This window comes from Lentinula edodes (assembly GCF_021015755.1).
Source record: "Lentinula edodes strain Le(Bin) 0899 ss11 chromosome Unknown C8R40scaffold_20, whole genome shotgun sequence".
Taxonomy (NCBI): Eukaryota; Fungi; Basidiomycota; class Agaricomycetes; order Agaricales; family Omphalotaceae; genus Lentinula; species Lentinula edodes.
Window position 1 is genome coordinate 512,608 of NW_025764326.1, and position 20,772 is coordinate 533,379.

A 20,772-nucleotide genomic window follows, 5' to 3' on the forward strand; every position below is an offset into this window, starting at 1 on the left:
CCTCTCATTCTCGTCCCAGTCACATTTCTCTTTACTTCGCTTTCTCCTCTTTTAAAAACGAATCTACATCACAGATAAACCGACAATATCATTCTCTGTATTAGTATCCAGCAAGGAGTGAAATCTTCATTGTCGATTGCAAGTTTTTTTTGCGCGGCTCCGTCCGTGTTGGAACTAGCTTTTTTCTTTCTCCGGTGGCGGTCGAAGCAGTAAGTAGTGATGCGATTATCTATCGAAGTTCTTAAAGTCCTGATCTAGATATCAGTGACGTGAAACCCCAAACCTCTGCAACCTTCGGTGTCTAACACTCAAATGTGAAGAAAAAATCACTTGACTTTGTGATATCAATGCTCTCTGCATAAAACTTATGAGCTCTTCGTACTAAGTCTCAACTGGACACAATTTCCAAAAAACTTTTTTGAAGATGACATTGGTCAGTAGTTTCACTGCCTGGCAACAGGTTTCCGAAGCGCGAATCGCGCCCTTGACGTGAATTTAGAGCTTACATCAATATTCTATCCTCGTTTCAGGTGTCTTCTCTGTAAGTTTATTTTCCTTCATAATCCGTTCAGTCCGCGGCAATACCCTTTATTTACTTCTTTCATGCCCCCACCATCTCCCTCTCTATCCTTCAAGAACGGTGACGGCCTTCAACCAAGACTGCAGACTGTTATCAAGCCTCATCCTCCTCGTCTGCAGCATTCTCCGTCGTTGCCCAATATATGGTAACTTTTCTTTTCTTCCATGATGTCGCTGCTATATCTGACGGAATTTTCTCCACAGGTTCCCCCCACATTCGGGCCCTATACCCCCAAAACTAATCAGGATGTCTTTTGATAATGACCACCTTTTGTTGGACTCGGAGTATTCCAAAAAACACGAAGCGCCACCTCAGCCTAGTGACAAAAAGCAGTCTGAGAAACCGAATGTAGTCCCTTTTCGTGAAAAACCGCTGACGAATCGTCCTCACGTCAAGATTAATGCACAAAATACGCCTAGTAGGAGACATCGTATCGACAACGAGCCTCACAAGCTCCTGACTCCGCCACTTACGCCGTCCTCCAGCATCAGGACCACCACTAGTGTCGACAGTAGTCTGGGTCATGGTGATAACTTTGCTGTTGTCCTGTCCACTGAAGTTGCCGGCAGAGATGACGATCTTTGTCCATCGAGATTCTTGCGCGTAAGTAGCCTGTATAAACCCTGTCCATTCACTTTTGCTCGTCTCTGGACGATACCCAATTCAACTTTGTCTCGCGAAAAGACTGTCGAACTGACCCCACTACACACAGGTCGACAACTTCTCGCCCGATGTACCTCAGAAAGTTGTTCAAAACGCCATATCATCCTTAATAACGACACCACAGCTTGCACGCTATCGCCCTGACACCAAATTTCCTGCTCCTACTACCTCTTTCAACAAGGATGACATAGCTCAAACCAATCGCAGGAAATCATTCCTGGAGAATCCTATCAAAGGACTCCTCTTGCGATCTGGATTCGTTTTCCTGGCATTCCACGATCTCCGAGATGCTATTGCAGCCAAGACGTATTTCGAAACTCGTCAGAGTGATGTCTTTGACAGCTGCGTCGATCAGGCTACAAATGAGATAGGCAGAAAAAGATTGACGGGCACATTTTTGACTATGGACCAGGTTACCATTGTACGTATAGCTCGTCTTTCATTTCCCTATGTTTGCTCATACTCCGGTTTGCTTTTAGGAACTGGGAGAATCGACTTTTCTAGAGTCAATGGACGCTTCGTTTCAACTCACGGTTGAGCCGGATGTACCCCTAGAGGATGTCTCTATAAACTTAACGAAGCGCACCTACAACGAAGACGTAGAGACAAAGAAAAGTGTCAGAATCGCGACTCGGGAGATCGTCTTACTGCGAACTTTTCTCGAGAGCTTTGGCGATATCAGATCATTCTCGGATACGACACCGGACAATGAGGGTCGGGCCTCCAATTCTGTATGCTATTCTCGGTTCTACTGGGACTGAAATTGACTATTGCGACTTCTAGGAATGCAAAACGTTCCGCGTCGAATTTTTCGATATCCGCGAAACTACTTCGGCATATGAAGCCCTAGATGGCATGGCGATGTTCGGAATGAGGATCAAAGTTTCTGGCCGCGAAAACCTCGAGAGCATCGAGAATACGAAATCTACCGCTGATCATGAAGATTCTGATGTGATCCAAGCCGAAAAAACGACAATAGTTCCTTTCCCAATTTCTAGAGCATCCGACGACTGTATTCAGCCTTTCGGACCTCCTGGACAGCTATCGCAAACCCGCCAGCTTTTCTCCCTTTCCTTGCCCGTTGACGGTCTATCGAATGATGACACCCCCTTAACTGCGTTTTCCGACCCTTCGGAGAACCGTGGATCTCCTCCAGTCTTCTATACTTCCGAAACTCACGTCGTTAATGGCACTCAGGTTGGGATCAATGGTAAAACTCCTGATGAAAGAAACACGTTAGACCCCCAACATCAACTCGTACAAAGCTACTACGGATTTGCTTATCCGGCACTCGACCGGGCAGCAAATCAGACGCCTCTCATACCTTACTTTGCGTCGACCCCAACTCCTCCGCCTCTTGCATTCCATTCCGGTTATCTCTCCCCACCCCCTCCGCCTCGTTTTTTGGGACCTGGACCGATCAATACTTTTTCTGGAGGTATTCCATTAGAACGTGATCCTTATGCCATGCAACATATAAATATGGCTTGGCCAATCGAGATGAATGGTATTCCTGCCTACCCTTCCGGATTCCCGCGCAACGCGAATGCTCCGCCCCCTCAAGATCCGTATTGGCTACAAGGCGCAACGCCTACGGGCTTTTCGGGAAGCACTGCATCGTACTTTTCTCCTGGCGTCCCTTGTCTCCCTGGTCGACCCCCTAACGACGAATCGTCTGCGCCGCCCTCCTCGTCAGCTCCAGAAGGTTCTCCATGTAGCAACGACTCCCCTTCCCCATCACATAATGTCAAAACTTCTTTGACAAGTACAAGTAAAAAAGAGACATCGGAGCACAATCAACTCAACCTTGTGAAGATTGAAACCGGCGTTGATACTCGAACAACAATCATGATCAAGGTATGTTGACTCCGTTTGTGTATTTTCTATCCGAGGAAGCCGACGATGTTTGATTAGAATATTCCCAATAAAATGACCGACAAGGACCTCATGCATTACATCGCTAAAGTTTGTCCGAGAAGGATTGATTTTCTCTATTTACGGATGGATTTCAAAAATGGTGAGGATTGTTTGTTTTAGACATTCTGATAAATGAATTGATATATTTGTCAGGATGTAATGTGGGATACGGTGAGTACTATAGCCACGATGATACCGTCAACTGAGCCATTCGTTATCATTAGCCTTTGTGAACTTCATAAGGTAAATCTATTCTCTTCACTGGACGTCAATACCCGCTGATGACGAATTTGGGATCAGCGTCGAGGATCTAGTACTTTTTGCGAAGTCCAGGCTTGGTCAAAAATGGTTAGGCCCACTCATCAGATTCAGGACATTGAGAACATCGCTGATACTTTCATCTACTAGGAATATGTTTTCTAGCGAAAAAGTACTGCAGATGAGCTACGCGAACTATCAGTGGGTGCTTCGAATCTATTGCCATTGTATCAACTGAAGTACTATTGTAGGGGCAAGGAAGCTCTCGTCGAGAAGTTCAAGAACTCCTGCATCATGGACGAGCGAGAAGCCTGGCGACCCAAGATCTTCTATTCCGACCCGGGTCCTGAACAAGGACTGCCAGAGCCTTTCCCTTCTGCTACCCACCAGAGACGCAAGGAACGTTCATCGCACAACAGAGGGGATCTCTTTGTTCCCGGGAATTGTTCGCTCCCAACACAAAATCTATTGAATGCCCCGTTCGGCCCTCGGAGGTTCGATTCCAGCCCACACCGCCGCGAGCGTGAACGCAATCATCGTCGGCAGCGTACCACCACTACAAGAGAGTAATTCAGATGTTTCGTGGCTGGACTGACTCAAACTCGAATTCAATGTTCAAATTTATTTCTATGTATTTTCCAGTCGCTTTTGCTTCGATTGCCTAAGAAAAAAACATCATCTCTAATTCCTAGTGCTTTGCTTATCGTAATAGTCCTTTCTCTCTTTGAATTCCCTGCTACATATTGCTATTCATCTGTTTGCATGTTCTAATGTTGCCACTATGTATATATACAAAACCGTTCGGGAGTTGACTGGTCTTATATTTGTACAGTACAAGAGTCTGTCCGGGCCGCTTGGGTTTGTTCTCACAATTTCCCCACGAACCCCACGAAATATTGCGTCTATGTTTGCTGCCCGTTCTCCGCGTTTTCATTCCTCTATCTTTTACAATATGAGAAAGCGGTTACGATCGTAGGGTCACCATTAGAAACTCTCTAACTCTTCCTATCCATATATCCGACCGCTCACGGAAGTTGAATTGTTATCATCTTTGAATACTCTTTGAATACATTCGAAGAATACTCACACCGCTTCTACAGAGTTGAAGATTGATTGGCTCTTCTCATTTACAAAAATAACATGACTTATGCTGAGCCTGAGTCTGGCGTAAGCTGCTTGCACCACAATATACAGTACGATGGTATCCAAATATGGTATGGACTGGTATGGACTGGAATTGACCAAATTCCATGAGGTAAATGCTCCGGTATATAAGCAGATAGGTAGATATCACTAGTCCAGTTCACCCTTCCCCCAGCCATATGAACACCGCCAGTCCTACTTGTTTGTTTTTACACATCTGTGTAGTTGCCAGGAGTACTCACCGAACAACATCTACTTAGTGAAACCTGCGGCCGTCGCCGCGCTCATAGTCGAACATGCTGTTTCAAAGCACAACACCCCGTATGAAGTCATTTTTTCCAAAGCTGTAAGTCCTTTCTTCTGTAAGGTTTTCTATGTTCAATTTCTTCAGTTCCTGGCGGGCGTCATGTTGAGCTTCGGAGGCCTTCTATCGGAAGTCACATCAGGAGGCGCTACTTCGTTGACAACCTCGAACCCCGGCCTCGCGAAGGTACTAGGAGGTTTTGTCTTTCCTGTTGGTTTGGTGATGTAAGCATTCTTGGACGACTACCTTTTCAAACGCAGACAGCTTACCCTCATCCGAATTCTATAAGGATCGTGCTCAACGGTTATGAACTACTGACCAGCAATATGATGGTGCGCTGCTTTCTTTCTCGCATTTTTTATGCAGCCTTTCACCCCAGACGGGAACTATACAGTATTTCCCAATGGCCGTGGCCAAAAGAGCGGTACCCTGGTGGAGCTTGGTACGAATATCCTACAGTATATCCTCGCATCATCTGATATGGTCCCCGTTATTTCTACTAGCCTGTGAATTGGATCATTGGTAAGAGGTCCCACAACATCGTAGCTATCTGATGCTATCGTGTATATACAGTGACTTTCGGGAACCTTGTGGGAAGGTCAGTCATCCTCTGACTCCTTTCGTTTTCAAGTAATTTACCGTTTCCAAAATACCCTTTTAAGCCTCTTCTTTGGAGCAATTCTGGTCAAATGTGAGCAAGACGGATTGCGAACGATCAGTACCTTTATTTAATACTACAGACTTAAGACTCCGGCATCGTTTCTACTGCACCATACAACACTTACATCGTCGAATTTGCCATGTGAGCTACTATGCAGTCTTTCGCCTTTTGCTTATATCTATATCCGAGCCATCTCATCTGTATTCTCATTTCCAAGGAAAAAGGCCTCGGAACCCGAATGGCATCAGATATTCTTGAGAGGGATCGGATGTAACTGGCTTGTATGCATCGCAGTTTGGGTCAGTGAATATGGATTTAGTATGTATTGTTAGTACAAGTTCTAATGGCAATTTTCTAGCAAGCTGCCGGCGCTCGAGACACTATATCCAAGGTGAGTGTTTTATACCATACAAGTTAACCATTGCTTCCGGAGATTCAATGTTGTCTTTACAGATATTCGCAATCTGGCTTCCGATTTGGGTACGCTCAAGTCTTGCTTAGCACGATAAGGTCATTCTGAATGCATGCGCCACTGTTGATAGGTATTCGTGGCTTGTGGTTATGACCATGGTTCGTCCATTCCGTCAACTTGTAGTTCTTAGAGATTGATTTTCCTCTAGTCGTTGCAAACATGTTTTCGGTTCCGCTGGGGATCATGTTTGGAGCTGATGTGCGTGGTTCTGACTCTCTCTCGGTCCACATCTTTCAAATATTGTTACCCTCCATATTATAAGCTGACGGCAGCGGAGTATATTCGAAAGTAAGTTTTCCTCCGTTTTAAGTTACAGGACTTACTACCGATTTCAGGTCTTTGATCGCAGCTTACCTTGGCAATGTCATCGGCGCACTGTTTGTCGCAATGCCCGCCACATACTTCTACTTGCGAGATTACAATGCAGGGAACATGCGTGCTGCAGAAAACGGGGAGTTGTCAGCCGGTGAACTTGCAGCTGGGGTGACGGAAATACAGGTTAATGATAGTGACAATAAATCCAAGCGACAATAATTAGTCGTAGTCGAACGGGCACCAAACTAATTAGCGTAATCAACACCATTTCTCCGGATAGTTCGTAATTCATGATATGGTAAACCTTCACATGAGATCTGCGTAGCGTCTAGAGCCAACAAGCCATTCAGAAATAGCAGCCAAAAGTTCTCTCTGAGCGTCTTTCTGTATCGCGAATGGCAAGGCCAAACAATGATGTGATGCATCCGGCGCTTCGTGGTATGTAACTTTACCTCTCTTCTCAGATCCTTTGTCATCGTGTCCTAAGTCCCGTACCATTCGGTCCTTCAACAAACGGATCTGTGGCAACAGGTTCTCCGCTGCACCAGCAGAAATGAACGTCCTCGGGAAATCTTCAAAGTCTAAGTCTAACAGAGGATGTCGAGATGAGGGTGAAATGTATTCATTTATAGCAGCCACATCTGTTCCATGAGGTCCTAAGAAAACATGTTGGGAATAGCTCGTCATTGGACATTGGGGTCCGAACATGTAATCGGAAACTAGCCAGGACCTAGTGTTATTAATAGTGGCAGGTTCGAGCCGAGCCTTAACGGGTGCTAGTCCAATGTCAGCCCATGGAGACAGAAGGATGAGCGATCCAGGAACATCGGGGAGGTCGGCAGCCTCACTATGGCCGTAGTAGTCGATGAGATAGCGAGTGAGGGCTAGCGCTAGGTTCCCTCCGCCAGCAGACCCTTCTATAATGATATTTGAAGGATTGAATCCGATGGTATGGACGAGATGGTAATAGCCAGCCAAAGCGTCAACGAGGGCAGCAGGAAAAGGATTTGATGATTCGGAAGAAAGACGGTAGTCGATGGCGAAAGCGCAGTTGATGCTACAGTCCAAATTCAATAGGTGTCGTATTACTTTCGCATTTAAACCGGAAGGATGAGCAGTATCATAGGTATATGCGCCTCCGTGGAGAGAATACAACACTTTTTCTCCAGGTAACGCTCGTTTAGGAATAGTTGTGTTGACACTCTTGCAGTACCAGTATCCTTGAACATGGATGGAAGACACGGAAGCAGTCCGAGACCAGACGGCAAGGTCGCCGACCACTAGTTTAGGTATCGGTGTTACCCAGACACAGTAAACACCTTCTCCGAGTGCTCCAAGTTGGCGGGCTGGATAGCCTGATGCGGCCTTAGACATTGTTCTGTAGGACGTGTTCAACTAACTTGTTTGACCGCTATGAAACCTTTTACACATACTTGGCCCGTACCGACACGAGATGGCGAAGGAGTTGAATCAGAAAAGAGTCTTTCATGGACCAGGAAGGGCGAGGACGCCATGACCTGCAGGAATATTGAACGATAACATAAATCAGAGACGATGAGAAATTTGAACTTTTATCTTACCTTGGGATGCTCAGCAATAACCAGAAAGGAACTTTGACAAGGACGGTCCCTACAAACTCGAATGTGGTGTATAAAGCCTTGTAAGGTTGGTGCCGAAGAGAGATTGCCATGAAGGTCAGAAGGAAGCACCGAATAAGTGCTTGACGCATCGAAGCTACGTTCTTAGATAGAATAATTTACTATACAGTACACCAAGTAACGTACTGAGTTCGGGAATGAAGGACTCAACCATATAAACTTGGGATAAACAGGCGCAGATTAAGTAGCAGCGATCCAAGAAGCTATCTCTTTGAGAGTGTCACTACGCTCCGGTTCATGATACGGCAAAGCGATCCAATCATGCGTAGCATCAGGGGGGCAATGCCAGTGCACTTTACCATCCTCTGGTCGAACTCCGTCACCTTCGCCCAAGTCACTGACCATCTTCTCCTTCAAAGAGCAAAGCATGTCATAAAAGACCTCGGCACCTCCCGCTGCAATGAATGTCCTCGGGAAACCTTTGAAGTGGACATTCATCGCAGGGTTCCGTGACGCAGGCGAAATCATGGGATTGGCGTCTGCAGCGCCAAGACCATGGGGACCCAAGAAAGAGCGAATGGAGCGAACCAAGCCCTCTTCGTCGACGAGGCCAATGTAGTCTGATTTGGCGTTATCGAGCCAAGATGAGTTGGGACTAGCGACTTGAGGACTGAGGTCGGCCCAGGCCGATAGTAGAATAAGAGCGCCAGGTGTAGCAGGGAGGCCTGAGTTTGGGTGCTCGACCAGATATCTGGTCAACGCAAGAGCCAAGTTTCCTCCGGCGCTATCACCTACATACATTCATAGTTAGGCTGATTATATAGGTGCAGATGGTTTTGATTTCAGACCTTCAACGATTATATCCAAAGGGTCAAGTCCGACAGTTTTGACGAGATAGACATATCCTGCCAATGCATCCAATAGAGCTGCAGGGAACGGATTCTGTGCATCCAACCCATCTCCAGAGGAAAGTCGGTATTCACAAGAAAAGACTCGATGAACAGAGTCAACGTGCTGGAGGAGTCCTCGGGCGATAGCTGCAGTGGGATCTGAAGGATGGGCAGAAAGGGCCGTATAACCTCCTCCGTGAAGAGCGTAAACAACTTTTTCTCCGGGCATAGGAGGAGCTGCGACGTCAATTGTAGATCCTTTCTTGTGTTGCCAGTAGCCTGGAATTTGAATGGAAGAGACATGGGATACATTGGCCCAAAGCTCCAGCTCGTCTTTGATCAATTCTGGGATAGGAGGAATCCAGACGCCGTTGACATCCAAACCGGAGGTGATAGCTAGATGATTTGGTCTTTGCCTCAAAGGTCCAACTCTGCAGAAAAACCGTCGGTACGAGGTCAGATAGACTTTTACTGGAGATGGACCTTTTCGTGATTGCTACCATATGTCGCGTCAGCTTGAGCTTGACAGATCTTCCTATAGTCCATCGAGCTCTAGGACGCCATGACCTGACAGAAGGTTTGGAACTGTTCGAACACAGAATAGATACTACTTACTTGGGAATTGCAGTAAGAATCCATGCTGGAACTCGGAGAAAAACCGTGCTGAAGAGCTCGTAGGTCAGATATAGACCTTTGAAAGGCTGGTAGTGGAGTAGCGAGACCATGAAATGTTGTCGTCCATGAGGGGTACTTTATATACACTCGGGTATTGTCGATCCGTCGGCGAATGCAAAGAGCAGCTGACAGCCGCCTCGGTTGCTTTCCCACCCAGGCACCAGCGCAGCTTCTGTCTTGAAATTTGCCATGTCCCAGTCAAATGCCGATTTTGAAAAGGTCGTCAAACAAGAAGAAGCCTATCTTCGCCTCGTACATCCTACGCCAGAAGAAACACCAACATGTATCAATCTTTTCGACACGTATCTTTCCTGCAACGGCGCGTCTTGCTTGATTTACCGAAATTCCGATAACACTCATATCGCCTTTTTACAGCTATTCGATCACAGATAAAATCATTTTATAGATATGGAGAAAGGACTCATTGCAGTCAAAAGCTGGAAGACTTCAAATTTTGCCTCGGTCTGACGCGGATGGAGCCGGAAGAAAGACGGGATGTTTGGATTCACAGACGAGCTGAGTGGTGGGCTCAAAGACGCTTGGGGAAGAGCAGTGAAGATGTTTGGGAAATACGAGTGTGAGTTTCTTTCACTTGTGTTGATAGTATTATTCAGTCCCTGTTTGAAAACAGAGAACCACCAAAAGACTTTCCTAAAGTTATGATGGAAAAGGATACAAAGGATTCTACTACTGTCGTTTGAGCAATATACATCTCTCTCGATTTTCAACATAGATATATATATAGTAATCATAATATACATCTGCTTTGTACTTCATAAGTACTGTAGATAATTCATCTGTTTGTTCAACTAGAAGTACCGACGCGTTGGTCTCTTGTCGCGTTTTCAAACTCCGATGGCTTACGGTAGCCCAGCTATTATTGTTTTGCGACGCGACTTGTACCACAACCTGCAATGGTATGGTCCTCAAAGCTCGCGTCAGCTTCTACTAATCTTATCTTTCGCAGTCTACTCCTCGACGTGCTACAAAAAGGCAAAGGTCGTCTTCACCCGGGGGCTCATCACCAATCGCAGCTCCTCGTACTCCTCTTCGTCGTCGAGACTCAGAGTCATCATTGCCACCCTCATCTCCAGTCGCCTTTGATGACACTGATGATAGCATGGACGAAAGAGATGCTGTCCCCGACCTTGACGATGGTGAAGACAACGATGACGGTGAGGATCTGTATGGTGACAATATGCAAGAGTGCGTTTGGATTTTGTCGCGTCTTTCTCTTGCGCAACACTAATTCTCGTTCTCAGAGATTATGGCACCAATGAGCTTCTCGATCGATACGATGCAACTGGCCTTGACGATGACGAGGACGTCGAAGAACTCTCGGCCGCAGCGCGTCGCTTAGTAGAGAAAAAAATGGACAGACGCGACCGTGCTGCGCGAGGTGGCAAGGGTGCTCGAGCTGCTCAGCGGTCGCGTGCTCCCGCATTTCTGGACGACGACGACGACGATATGGATGATGATGATGATGATGAGCTCTTGCGAATGAAGCGAAGAACCAGGAGACAATACGATGAAAGAAGAGACATGGATGATATGGATGGACTAGAGGATGTGAGTCATTTGTTTTTCCTCTTTTTGGAATCGGTTTATCGTTGTATTATACGCAGGAAATACCTCTCGAGCAACTCAGTGACATCAAGGCCAAATCCATTGTTGAGTGGATCGCCAACCCACGTGTCAGGCGTTCAATTGTCAAGCATTTTCGCCAATTTCTAATGACTTACGTCGACGAACAAGGCGCGTCTGTATACGGACAAAGAATTCGGAATTTGGGAGAAAGTGCGTTATCTCCCTAATTGCCTTCAAATTGATATTTATCATTTCCTTCAGATAACTCCGAATCTCTTGAAGTCTCTTACAGCCACCTAGCTTATTCAAAACCTATCCTAGCTTATTTTCTCACCAATGCGCCCACTGCCATGCTTGCCATATTTGACGAAGTTGCCCTCACAGCCATCCTTGTGTACTACCCTGCTTATGAACGTATCCACTCCGAAGTACACGTCCGAATATGCGACTTGCCTTTCGCGTCGTCATTACGAGACTTGCGGCGTTCTAATCTCAACAACCTAGTCCGTGTCAGTGGCGTCGTTACGCGTCGTAGTAGCGTTTTCCCTCAACTCAAATACGTGAAATTTGACTGCAAAAAATGTGGTGCCGTTCTCGGTCCATTTTATCAAGATGCTACCAAGGAAGTCAAAGTGAGCTATTGCGCAAATTGCGAGAGCAAAGGACCTTTTCCTGTCAATTCAGAACAAGTACGTATCCCTATAATTGGACAAAGCTAATACCCTGATCACATATTTTTTAGACTGTCTATCGAAATTATCAAAGGATGACGTTGCAAGAGTCTCCGGGATCTGTTCCTGCTGGTCGTCTACCTCGTCACCGTGAGGTTATTGTCCTCTGGGATCTGGTAGACAGCGCAAAGCCAGGCGAGGAAGTCGTACGTTGTCCAAGCGTCCTTCCTCCTAACCCACATGTTGACGTCCGTTCCTTAGGAAATCACCGGTGTTTACAGAAATAATTTTGACGCGTCTCTTAACGCCAAGAACGGTTTTCCAGTATTTTCGACCATTATAGAAGCCAATCATGTCAATAAGAAGGAAGACCTTTTTGCTGCTTTCCGTCTCACTGAGGAAGACGAAAAAGAGATGCGCGCCCTCTCTCGGGACGAACGAATTCGAAAGCGTATAATCAAATCCATCGCTCCTTCTATCTACGGCCACGAGGATATCAAGACCGCCATTGCTTTGTCACTTTTTGGTGGTGTCTCCAAAAACATCAACGACAAGCATCACATTCGTGGTGACATCAATGTTCTCCTATTGGGTGATCCTGGTACAGCCAAATCACAAATCCTCAAGTACGTCGAAAAGACTGCCCATCGATCGGTCTTCACTACTGGTCAAGGTGCTTCTGCGGTTGGTTTGACCGCGAGTGTGCGCAAAGACCCGGTCACACGCGAGTGGACTTTAGAGGGAGGCGCACTAGTGCTTGCGGATAAAGGTACATGCCTTATAGACGAGTTTGACAAGATGAACGACGCGGATCGGACATCTATTCACGAAGCGATGGAGCAGCAGTCTATCTCCATCTCAAAAGCAGGTATCGTTACGACACTACAAGCTCGTTGTGCCATAATAGCGGCAGCTAACCCGGTTCGGGGAAGGTACAACCCGACGATACCATTCCAACAGAATGTCGAACTGACCGAGCCCATTCTTTCACGTTTCGACGTGTTGTGTGTGGTAAAGGATACGGTTGACCCGGTAATGGACGAGCTGTTGGCGCGGTTCGTAGTCGGAAGTCATTTGAGAAGTCATCCTTCCTTCGACAAGCAGGCGGATGAGATGGATGTTGGAACTACGGTCGACGAGGATGTAAGATTTTTACTCATCCCTCATGAATCGAGATACTCATTCCTGGAAAGCTTATTCCTCAGGACATCCTCCGCAAGTACATTATGTATGCGCGCGAAAAGATCAAGCCGAAGCTATACCAGCTCGATCAGGACAAAATCTCGAGACTGTTCGCTGACCTCCGACATCAATCCCAAGCTACTGGTTCATATCCAATTACTCTGCGTCATTTAGAAAGCACGATTCGTATGGCAGAGGCCAGCGCGAAAATGTCTTTTCGGGAGTACGTTCGTGCGGATGATGTCGACTTGGCCATTGAAGTCGCCGTAGGCAGCTTTGTGAGCGCACAGAAGATGAGTATCAAGAAGACGTTGCAGAGGGTGCATTTGATTCCTATTTGTGCTGAGGATGATGCTGATACAGATATGGGTTGACTAGGGTTTCAGAAAGTACCTCACACAATCCAAAGATCACGAAGAATTGCTGGCATTCTTGCTCGGAAATATTGTCAAGGAGAAGGCTAGGTTCTACATGCTCCAGCGACATGAACAGCCTGAGTTGATCCAGGTTAAGACCAAAGAATTGGAGGAACGGGTAAGCAACATTCAATCGTGGTAAACTTGTCACCGAGTTGCTGACTACAGGAGCATCTGTTCTTCAGGCCAAGGAACACGAAATTTATGACATCTCATCCTTCCTGCACTCCAAATTGTTTGCTGCAAATGGCTATAAGCTCAAGGATGAGAATATCGAAAAGAAGTTTAGAGTAGACTGATATTGTATGGTCATGCATGTTGTACGTTTTGCTTTCGCTGTTGTTGTATTTTAGTCGAATATGTGTTTGGATTCATTCAATATTCTATCAGTTGGGGCTGAGCTAGGAGTATAAGATAACTACCGATACAGTAAGACAAAGACAGTCTATGTGGAGGTGCTTCGTGCTGATACAGATGAGTCAGACTTTTCAACCTGAGATGTACCAGAGCTTGACGCTGCCTCGGGGGAAGAAGCATCAACAGTAACTCCTTCAGTTGCTCCCTGATTTGCTTTACCATCTTCATCGTCGTCCATGATTTCTAAAATGGATAGATCATTCAGTAATTTATTCGTAAGCTAATTCATAAGCATGAAACGTACCATCTGCATAAACTTCAGGATGGGCTCTGAAACAGGTCTGCATCGCCTGAAATTTCTCAACACAATTGATACCTTTAGGTTCCTCCTCCGAGTATATGAAGCAGGAGAAGGCTTCACGAAATTCGGGCCCGCACGGACCATAGGCCATTCCACCAAGACAGGGACAGTCCCAGTTGATCTCACCAGTCTCCGGGTTGTAAGCACCTTGTGAAGCACTATCTGAAGCCTCTGTCTCCGCTTCACTTTTTGACGAGGATTCCGTGGAGCCCTCTGGGTTTTGTAAAGGAGAAGCGGAAATATGGTCAGTTTCCGATGAGGAGCCGTCGAGAACCGGTGTTTTGATATCTGGGGGCAAGGTCCAAGAGTGAGTAAAAGACGTGAAGTCCAAAGGGCACGTACTTTCGGAAACCGTCACGCTATCCAACGCGATACGCTGATCCCGTGTCCATCGCCATGTCGTGTACGAAGCTACCGTTATGGACGCAGCCAAAGTGAAGCCCAGCCTGTAGGGCTTAGCTTGGTGCAAAGAGTGGGTTGCCTGGGTGTGTAGGCATCGTCGGAAAGGTGCTCTACGTAGAGAGAACATGGAGGAAGCTGACAGGAATAATTTTTGATTACTGTTCTTACTACGTGACCGGTCTTGCCGTATCGGATCAAGCCGGTAAGCCTTAGTCAAGACTCAATGCCGCACTCATTCCGCAAAGTTTGAACAGAAAGTCAAGTAGGTACATGAATACAACAAGTAAAGAAAAATAAAGAATTAGGAAACCTTGGAGGGCAAGATGACCATCGTAATGAGAAAATGCATTAGTGTGTGCAATCCGAGGATAAGACATGTCCATTGAATCATCCAGCCAACCTATTATCATACCTCGACTCGTTACCGTTTACAGCCATTGTGATTTATCCCAAGCAGGATCTTGAAGAAATGCACACAAAACTTTACTTCCAGTCTACAAGAGATGCAATACAGTAAGTATTCGCCTCAAACCACAGAAACGAAGCAAAATCACACCTGTAGTAACGGATGCCCTGCAACAATACTCAAAAAGCGTTCCAAACCTTCCCTCCGACTCTCTATTACCTCGTCCGAGAATCGATTCGTGAAGACCTTCCCTGGAAGAGGAGGTATATTTACTCTGGTGGATTCTCGTTCAAGAATGTCTCCTGTGAAGGGTATTGATAATCAGCAGCTTGACGTAGCAGGAAGGGTTGAAGAGCATACGGAAAGCTTCGAAATCGGAGTATCGACGTCGTACAAGGGAGTGACGCAATTTGAAGGCAGGGATATTGGTCTGTCAGATAGCGTTAGATAGGAATGAGCGCGCAGTAGACCTCAAAACATACCTTGCACACAATCTCATAATCTGTGTACATCTTTCGTCCGAACCCTGTACATAAGTGAAGTGTCATTGAGCAATCAACGCATCTCAATAGTGCCGGCTACTCCCCGCGATATTGCGTCCTGCACAAGCTGAAGAAATTGTAGAAAGCTCACCATGCGTCTGGGGGTTCCTCACTTCAATCTCCAGAAAACTCTCCGGGACACTATACATTTCTTCAATCTAAAATCATTGAGCGCAGTGAGAGCTTCCAGTTAGTGAAATGTCAGCCGAGAGAGGAAGCATAAAGAAGTGGTATCTGGGTTACAAACGAACGAAAGATAACAATTGGTATGCGAAGCTACAATTACTCACAGTTTGCTCTCTACCAGCCAATCTCACATCGTCAAAAGTGCTTGCGCGTGCGAATGGGGACACGGCTGTCATTGCTGCTAATTACAGTCTGTTGGAGGGAAAAGGTTATGGAAAGCTGTACCGTAGGTAAAGCTGTAGCGCCTGGGGTGTGACTAAGCAAGTTGAAGTTGTTATAATACTCAGTACGAGCAACAATTATCGCGGCACGAAGCTGGAATAATAACAAAGCTGTACGAAGAACACAACAAAATGATGAGATATAAGCAGGATTTTGCAGTAACTAGAACTAGTTCCCAAGCAAAGAAGGAATGTATATACACATATACACATATAGGCATAGGCAAACATAACGTACATTGAGTATGATATTTAGATAAGTGTGCCAAATGTAACTTGCACTCGAGGTGTTGGAGTATTATAATAGTGGGCGACAAGAACAACATTGAAGAATGTTCACCGACATCACTGAAACCATCAATAACAGAAAGAACGGGGACATAGCAGCAAGCGACCATAGATAAGAAAAAAAAAGAAAGCTGAATCAGTCGTCGCCGGCGGGACTAGAACCCCTCAAGCTCCTCTTCCTCTTGCCCCCGACAGCACCGCTGCCCATCCTGGTTTGTCTCTTTGCAACCGAACGGACAGGTCTCCCCCTTCTACCTTTCGTACCTCTGCTTCCACTGATTTTATAATCACCACTTCCGTCGTCATCGTCGCCCTCTGAAGTATAGTCATCTCCACTCCCACTTGCTTCTTCTTCATCAGCATTACCGGGATAATTACCATCAGACAACGAAGAGTGATAATCTGACGCTGATTCGGGCGAAGCGTCTCTTTGAGTAGTAGCCTTTCCGACGCCATTTGGTCGAGGAGTATGGGAATCCAGAGATTCATCATGGGGTTTCCCAGATTTACGAGGGACGCGAGTGCCGGTAGAGGATTTCGTAGGAGATTTTGAAGTTGTAGACTTGGATTTTACCTGTAGGTCGCCCGACTTCTCTGAAGGAGACACGTCCAATTCTTTCGCAATATTCCTGCGAGAAGGACTATTGTCCTGGTCGTTTTCCTTCATGCCGTCATTGCTTTGGCTCAACGAAGGGTCGATGGGTACGTCTGATGATTTTCGGAATGGAGCGGGAGCAGACGATTCACGGCTGTCCCTTCCACGGCCATCGACGCCATTGAGCAGGCCTTGCAAACCTGATACAGGGGCACTTGCTCTTTGTGGCGGAGGCGGGCCAGAATGTTGTTGCTGCTGTTGGTGAGAATGGTTGTGGGGCTGCGTGTACTCGTATCCATTCAACGCAGGCCCTCCGATAGGTGGAAGGGCAAAACCATTACTACTTGGGTACCCATTATATTGCAAGGGAACACCAAAAGCACCACCAGCATACATTGTGTGAGAAGAATGGCTAGGATGAGTCGGATAAGAAGATGGATGGGGTGAGCTATTGGGTTGGTTTCCATAGTATGGCTGATGTTGAGGCGGGTGAGGATGGGTAAGATTGGCTAGGCCGACAGGTAAGTGATGGGAATTGGAAGGTGTGTCTGAAGTAGGTAACACTAAACCATTGGCCTGAGAGGGAACATGTAAAGCTGAGACTGGGCCAGGAGGGCCGCCAGAAGATGAAGTAGGGACGGGAGCGATACTTTGAGCTTTCGAATCAGACTCTGGTTTATCATGACCAAGTTTGGCTTTCTTGTTCCTCTTTGTAGGACCGATACTCTCCCTATGAGGGAGGACCGGTCTCGATGATGTATCTTGAGAGTGCAAGGGTGATTGAGACGGCACAGGAGTAAGTGAGTAGGATGGTGATGAAGGAGACTGGTTGCCTCCTTCGCCCTCTCCGCCCAACGATGTCCGTTTGTGAGGAAATTGTTCTGGACGAGGACGAGAATGAGTTCGTTCGAACAAACCGCATTTGTTGCATAGCTATGTATATCAAAAGGATTAGATATCTGAAAAACAACGGCTGAGTACACCTACCACTTTTCCTACAGCAAGATTACTTCGCCTCCAAGTACTGGTATCACTGGTGTAGCAATTATAGCATCTTCTTCGAATCCGATCTGTCACCTTGGTCGCAGCATCTTCAGTATATATGATCTCAGATTCTGGGATCGGAGTAGGGGTGAGTGTGGCAGTAATTGCAGCAAATCCATTCCCAGGAACGGAAGGAGGGGCGCCAGGGCCGATGGAGTGGATATTGCTATCGGATTCGGAGGAGGGAGGCATATTCATCGGCTCTGCTCCATTATGGCTGTAATTGCTTCCTACAGTCCCATGCCCCCCAGGGCCACTATAAGGAGGAGGGTGAGAGCCGTAGGCAGTAACACCAGCAGGATTGTAAGTGTAACTGGTCTGTACTGGGTATACAGGCATGTGTGGGCCATTTGGATTGCCATACGGGTAAGCCGAGTGGGCATAATGATGCGGAAGAGGAGGATAAGGATCATGAGGATGGGGATGGTGACCTTGATGATGATGATGGTGGTGATGAGGATGAGGGTATCCAGGCATGCCCGACTGTGGATAGCCAGGCGAGCCTCCGGCCACAGGTGATTCTGAGCCTCGAGGATCTCTGCCACGGTCTCCGGAAGCAGGTGGTAGTGGTGGAGGCATCATTCGACCCCAACTGCTTTCATAAGGAGAGACAGAATACATATGTGGCGGAGGAGGGGGCGGGGGGTAAGGATAATAGTGCTGTTGGTATGTTGGCTGAGGTCCTGGCGGAGTTTTGGACTTAGTCCGGCTGCCTACTTCGGCATCTTTTTGCTGAGCGCTGGCCTCATTTCCCCTCAAAGATGCGAGAGTCTCCGTTGCGTTCAACGGCGGAGTAACCCCTCTGGCTGGAGAAGGACGTCGAGAGCCAGTTTTGTTGGATTGTCCTGACGGCGGTCTGGATTCACGCTCAGATGAATCTTTTATGAGGGCCATTATCGCTGAACAAACTATCAACCAAATTTTGAAGAAAAGATTCTTAAATAACTCACCAGGTCCTGTAGCAGCTCAGCCTGCTGAAAAAAAGAACACGTTAGTAATAATTCTTTTGTGCCCAGTTTGTGCCCTTGTCAACGCGTTGTCAACCCTAGTCACCCGGTATCTCCCGAGTGCCAGATAAGCAGCGAGTCCATGGTCCATCCGCCAGTCAGCTCGCAGCTTAAAGACCGAATGCGCGACAGAGCAGACATAAAGGAGTAAGCAGAGTCTCTTTTCTTTTGATCCTTTGATACGATCAACATCCTCCGCCCATCATCAACTTTTTTTCTCTTTGGCATCATCAATCATTAATATACGCCGCTTTTCGAAGTCTCGAAGAAAAGGAAACAGAGCAGAAATTTATATGGAGCTTGATACTCACACAAATCGACGACGAGCACTAGTGTAAAACAAGTGGCAACTGGAAAAAACGAACCGTTGCCTTCGTCGCTGGCGTCACATTGATTACCATGAGGGCCCGCACAGGCCCGCCCCTGTCACTGTGTGTGTGACATATTAGGCGCCGAGACTCCTTTCGCACTTCCAGTTCTTCCAGTCCAACAATGTCAACCGACTGCAAAAATATGGAACCGTTCTCTTACAGGTGATCATAATATACATTTTTACTTATGGTTTAAGTTATGGCACAAGAGATACGTATTACAAGACCAGCTTGCAGGGTACTGGGATGACTATAATCGATACCTAGTCTTTATGCTCTTTTCTCTCTAGTCATCATGTCGTTCAAGCATCTTGCTACAATTCCTACTCCCTCTGCCACTGAACCCTTATCTTCTTCTCGCACTCGTCGCATCACCCGCTGAAATCGGTCCGGGTGCCACCTCAATTGTGCGTTCCGTATCCTTTCTTTTCGGGACTGGTTCTGCGAATGAAGTGCAGACAGAAGAAAAGCGGATATTCCTGTCGGCGTGAGATCCTCGGGTGATGTCACTGTATGCTGCACTGGCCAGGGAATATCGGAAAATTTGATGGGCTCCGAGGATGTAGAGATCAAAGAGACCCATTGCTTCTCGTACTTCTCCCATACATTGACTATCGACTTTTCTCTCTCAGCCCTAACCCGCTCCCTGTGCTCACGCTCGCGTTCTCTAGCTGCCTGCCGAGCTCTGTATCGGTCTTCTCTGTGTTTTTCCGCTTCACGGTCGCGTTCCTGCTTGTCTCGCATACGCGCTTCAAACTCAAAACGCCGTAATTCATCTTGTAAGTTCGATCCCGTTTTAGCTTTAGCTCTCTGTCTTTCTCTCTCTCGTTCGGCAGCGACTCTTCTCCGCCTCATCTCTTCTTCATGCCTCATCCATCTCTCAGCCTCGATTTCATACTCATTCATTGCCTCCTCCCACATCCTCCTTCGGACACGTTCTTCAATATTACGTCGTTCCTGTGTGCCGACGTCCGGAGAGCGAATTTTTTGTTCAAAAATCCATTGTTCTGTTGTCCGGTTCTTTCGATCGACTTGGACGAATTCTTGTTCAACAACCCAAGCGTAGGTGTTCGCCATATGCTGCCACGGGCCCGATGTCGCCGTGGGTTTTCGCGGAGGAGGCTGGGAGGCAGAACGATGCTTCGGCAAAACTGGTGGGTCTGTACTAGACACTGGCTGCTCAGAGTCCTGAGTTCGGAAGAGGGGTCTTGCTCTTCGAGAACCTGAATGAAGGGACGCGGGATAGTCAGAACGGAGTTCCTTCATCGCCACCAGGAAAAAATGATAAAGTGGAGGAAGAAATAGCCTAGTAAATCTCTATGTAAGTTATTTGGGAACTGTGAATCCCTGAGAGGCAGTGGCTGTTGATGGTCAAGTGTAGACTGAGAGCAGCGTCCGGTAATGTATGATATTCACCACGTTGCAGTGGCATGTTAAAACACCTGTAGAACCCATTTCTAAACCGTTCTGAAGCCTCGTTGTGTTTGTGTACCTTCTACGAGTGAATAATCGAGAGACTTGCCTTTATCCGGTTGACGATTGACGATTGGCACTCATACTCGGTGCAGGCCTATGTATGCGGGTATTTCACGTTCGTGAACACGACGCTCAGTTCAATTGCTATTCAAACATCTGGATCAGAGAAAATCTACTGTGAAGT

The 20,772-nt window shown here is 46.9% G+C and overlaps 10 protein-coding genes across 10 annotated transcripts; 4 read left to right on the forward strand and 6 right to left on the reverse strand.

Moving 5' to 3' along the window:
• Positions 1-603: 603 nt before the first annotated feature.
• Positions 604-3,988, forward strand: C8R40DRAFT_1171321 (RNA recognition motif 2-domain-containing protein; the record flags this gene model as incomplete). The annotated part of the gene is made up of 11 exons (XM_046231685.1): positions 604-725; positions 784-1,183; positions 1,293-1,664; positions 1,723-1,974; positions 2,027-3,100; positions 3,158-3,260; positions 3,314-3,331; positions 3,385-3,403; positions 3,461-3,508; positions 3,569-3,619; positions 3,670-3,988. 11 exons carry the CDS (start codon positions 604-606, stop codon positions 3,986-3,988), a joined length of 2,778 nt encoding a protein of 925 aa, XP_046085812.1.
• Positions 3,989-4,709: 721 nt separating this feature from the next.
• On the forward strand, positions 4,710-6,576 carry C8R40DRAFT_301154 (putative formate/nitrite transporter). Its single transcript, XM_046234642.1, has 16 exons — positions 4,710-4,762; positions 4,822-4,907; positions 4,953-5,089; positions 5,155-5,197; positions 5,260-5,307; positions 5,369-5,387; positions 5,439-5,463; positions 5,528-5,556; positions 5,613-5,667; positions 5,744-5,825; positions 5,885-5,917; positions 5,980-6,006; positions 6,069-6,096; positions 6,147-6,196; positions 6,261-6,286; positions 6,334-6,576. The coding sequence occupies exons 1-16, from the start codon at positions 4,741-4,743 to the stop codon at positions 6,530-6,532; spliced, it is 909 nt and encodes a 302-aa protein (XP_046085813.1). The 5' UTR covers positions 4,710-4,740; the 3' UTR covers positions 6,533-6,576.
• Positions 6,577-6,619: 43 nt separating this feature from the next.
• C8R40DRAFT_1171323 (Alpha/Beta hydrolase protein) lies at positions 6,620-8,003 on the reverse strand (the record flags this gene model as incomplete). Its single annotated transcript, XM_046231686.1, has 3 exons — positions 6,620-7,691; positions 7,747-7,830; positions 7,894-8,003. The coding sequence occupies 3 exons, from the start codon at positions 8,001-8,003 to the stop codon at positions 6,620-6,622; spliced, it is 1,266 nt and encodes a 421-aa protein (XP_046085814.1).
• Positions 8,004-8,151: 148 nt separating this feature from the next.
• C8R40DRAFT_1047013 (Alpha/Beta hydrolase protein) lies at positions 8,152-9,526 on the reverse strand (the record flags this gene model as incomplete). Its single annotated transcript, XM_046224408.1, has 4 exons — positions 8,152-8,702; positions 8,760-9,232; positions 9,285-9,368; positions 9,417-9,526. 4 exons carry the CDS (start codon positions 9,524-9,526, stop codon positions 8,152-8,154), a joined length of 1,218 nt encoding a protein of 405 aa, XP_046085815.1.
• Positions 9,409-10,255, forward strand: C8R40DRAFT_300806 (uncharacterized protein). Its single transcript, XM_046234639.1, has 4 exons — positions 9,409-9,428; positions 9,480-9,795; positions 9,852-10,053; positions 10,108-10,255. Exons 2-4 carry the CDS (start codon positions 9,666-9,668, stop codon positions 10,175-10,177), a joined length of 402 nt encoding a protein of 133 aa, XP_046085816.1. The 5' UTR covers positions 9,409-9,428; positions 9,480-9,665; the 3' UTR covers positions 10,178-10,255.
• Position 10,256: 1 nt separating this feature from the next.
• C8R40DRAFT_300807 (MCM2/3/5 family-domain-containing protein) lies at positions 10,257-13,795 on the forward strand. The gene is made up of 9 exons (XM_046234640.1): positions 10,257-10,682; positions 10,739-11,045; positions 11,102-11,273; positions 11,325-11,752; positions 11,806-11,940; positions 11,996-12,877; positions 12,928-13,236; positions 13,295-13,450; positions 13,518-13,795. The coding sequence occupies exons 1-9, from the start codon at positions 10,597-10,599 to the stop codon at positions 13,629-13,631; spliced, it is 2,589 nt and encodes an 862-aa protein (XP_046085817.1). The 5' UTR covers positions 10,257-10,596; the 3' UTR covers positions 13,632-13,795.
• C8R40DRAFT_1107766 (uncharacterized protein) lies at positions 13,676-14,593 on the reverse strand. The gene is made up of 2 exons (XM_046228222.1): positions 13,994-14,593; positions 13,676-13,932 (listed from the first exon to the last, which is right to left on the reverse strand). The coding sequence occupies exons 1-2, from the start codon at positions 14,577-14,579 to the stop codon at positions 13,778-13,780; spliced, it is 741 nt and encodes a 246-aa protein (XP_046085818.1). The 5' UTR covers positions 14,580-14,593; the 3' UTR covers positions 13,676-13,777.
• On the reverse strand, positions 14,577-16,019 carry C8R40DRAFT_1107768 (Phox homologous domain-containing protein). The gene is made up of 6 exons (XM_046228223.1): positions 15,691-16,019; positions 15,492-15,558; positions 15,341-15,384; positions 15,219-15,288; positions 15,009-15,160; positions 14,577-14,946 (listed from the first exon to the last, which is right to left on the reverse strand). The coding sequence occupies exons 1-6, from the start codon at positions 15,760-15,762 to the stop codon at positions 14,881-14,883; spliced, it is 471 nt and encodes a 156-aa protein (XP_046085819.1). The 5' UTR covers positions 15,763-16,019; the 3' UTR covers positions 14,577-14,880.
• Positions 16,020-16,125: 106 nt separating this feature from the next.
• Positions 16,126-19,095, reverse strand: C8R40DRAFT_301745 (uncharacterized protein). The gene is made up of 4 exons (XM_046234643.1): positions 19,053-19,095; positions 18,685-18,705; positions 17,678-18,633; positions 16,126-17,623 (listed from the first exon to the last, which is right to left on the reverse strand). The coding sequence occupies exons 3-4, from the start codon at positions 18,626-18,628 to the stop codon at positions 16,232-16,234; spliced, it is 2,343 nt and encodes a 780-aa protein (XP_046085820.1). The 5' UTR covers positions 18,629-18,633; positions 18,685-18,705; positions 19,053-19,095; the 3' UTR covers positions 16,126-16,231.
• Positions 19,096-19,153: 58 nt separating this feature from the next.
• C8R40DRAFT_1107776 (uncharacterized protein) lies at positions 19,154-20,634 on the reverse strand. Its single transcript, XM_046228224.1, has one exon. The coding sequence runs from the start codon at positions 20,376-20,378 to the stop codon at positions 19,383-19,385; it is 996 nt and encodes a 331-aa protein (XP_046085821.1). The 5' UTR covers positions 20,379-20,634; the 3' UTR covers positions 19,154-19,382.
• Between the last annotated feature and the right edge of the window lie 138 nt (positions 20,635-20,772).

Bases quoted from the DNA above. Each gene is read 5' to 3' on its own strand.
- C8R40DRAFT_1107768 (XM_046228223.1), bottom strand. From the start codon at position 15,762: ATGACAGCCGTGTCCCCATTCGCACGCGCAAGCACTTTTGACGATGTG. The intron at 15,385-15,491 runs GTGAGCTTTCTA...ACTTATGTACAG, and splicing joins GAGGAACCCCCAGACGCATG to GGTTCGGACGAAAGATGTAC. The intron at 15,161-15,218 runs GTATGCTCTTCA...TACCCTTCACAG, and splicing joins CTCCGATTTCGAAGCTTTCC to GAGACATTCTTGAACGAGAA.
- C8R40DRAFT_300806 (XM_046234639.1), top strand. From the start codon at position 9,666: ATGTCCCAGTCAAATGCCGATTTTGAAAAGGTCGTCAAACAAGAAGAA. The intron at 9,796-9,851 runs GCGCGTCTTGCT...GCCTTTTTACAG, and splicing joins CACGTATCTTTCCTGCAACG to CTATTCGATCACAGATAAAA. The intron at 10,054-10,107 runs GTGAGTTTCTTT...GTTTGAAAACAG, and splicing joins GATGTTTGGGAAATACGAGT to AGAACCACCAAAAGACTTTC.
- C8R40DRAFT_301154 (XM_046234642.1), top strand. From the start codon at position 4,741: ATGAACACCGCCAGTCCTACTT. The intron at 5,668-5,743 runs GTGAGCTACTAT...CTCATTTCCAAG, and splicing joins TACATCGTCGAATTTGCCAT to GAAAAAGGCCTCGGAACCCG. The intron at 5,826-5,884 runs GTCAGTGAATAT...GCAATTTTCTAG, and splicing joins TTGTATGCATCGCAGTTTGG to CAAGCTGCCGGCGCTCGAGA.
- C8R40DRAFT_300807 (XM_046234640.1), top strand. From the start codon at position 10,597: ATGGACGAAAGAGATGCTGTCCCCGACCTTGACGATGGTGAAGACAAC. The intron at 11,941-11,995 runs GTACGTTGTCCA...TCCGTTCCTTAG, and splicing joins CAAAGCCAGGCGAGGAAGTC to GAAATCACCGGTGTTTACAG. The intron at 13,237-13,294 runs GTGCATTTGATT...TGGGTTGACTAG, and splicing joins TCAAGAAGACGTTGCAGAGG to GGTTTCAGAAAGTACCTCAC.
- C8R40DRAFT_1107776 (XM_046228224.1), bottom strand. From the start codon at position 20,378: ATGAAGGAACTCCGTTCTGACTATCCCGCGTCCCTTCATTCAGGTTCT.
- C8R40DRAFT_301745 (XM_046234643.1), bottom strand. From the start codon at position 18,628: ATGGCCCTCATAAAAGATTCATCTGAGCGTGAATCCAGACCGCCGTCA. The intron at 17,624-17,677 runs GTAGGTGTACTC...TGATATACATAG, and splicing joins ATCTTGCTGTAGGAAAAGTG to CTATGCAACAAATGCGGTTT.
- C8R40DRAFT_1107766 (XM_046228222.1), bottom strand. From the start codon at position 14,579: ATGTTCTCTCTACGTAGAGCACCTTTCCGACGATGCCTACACACCCAG. The intron at 13,933-13,993 runs GTACGTTTCATG...TATCCATTTTAG, and splicing joins TCCTGAAGTTTATGCAGATG to AAATCATGGACGACGATGAA.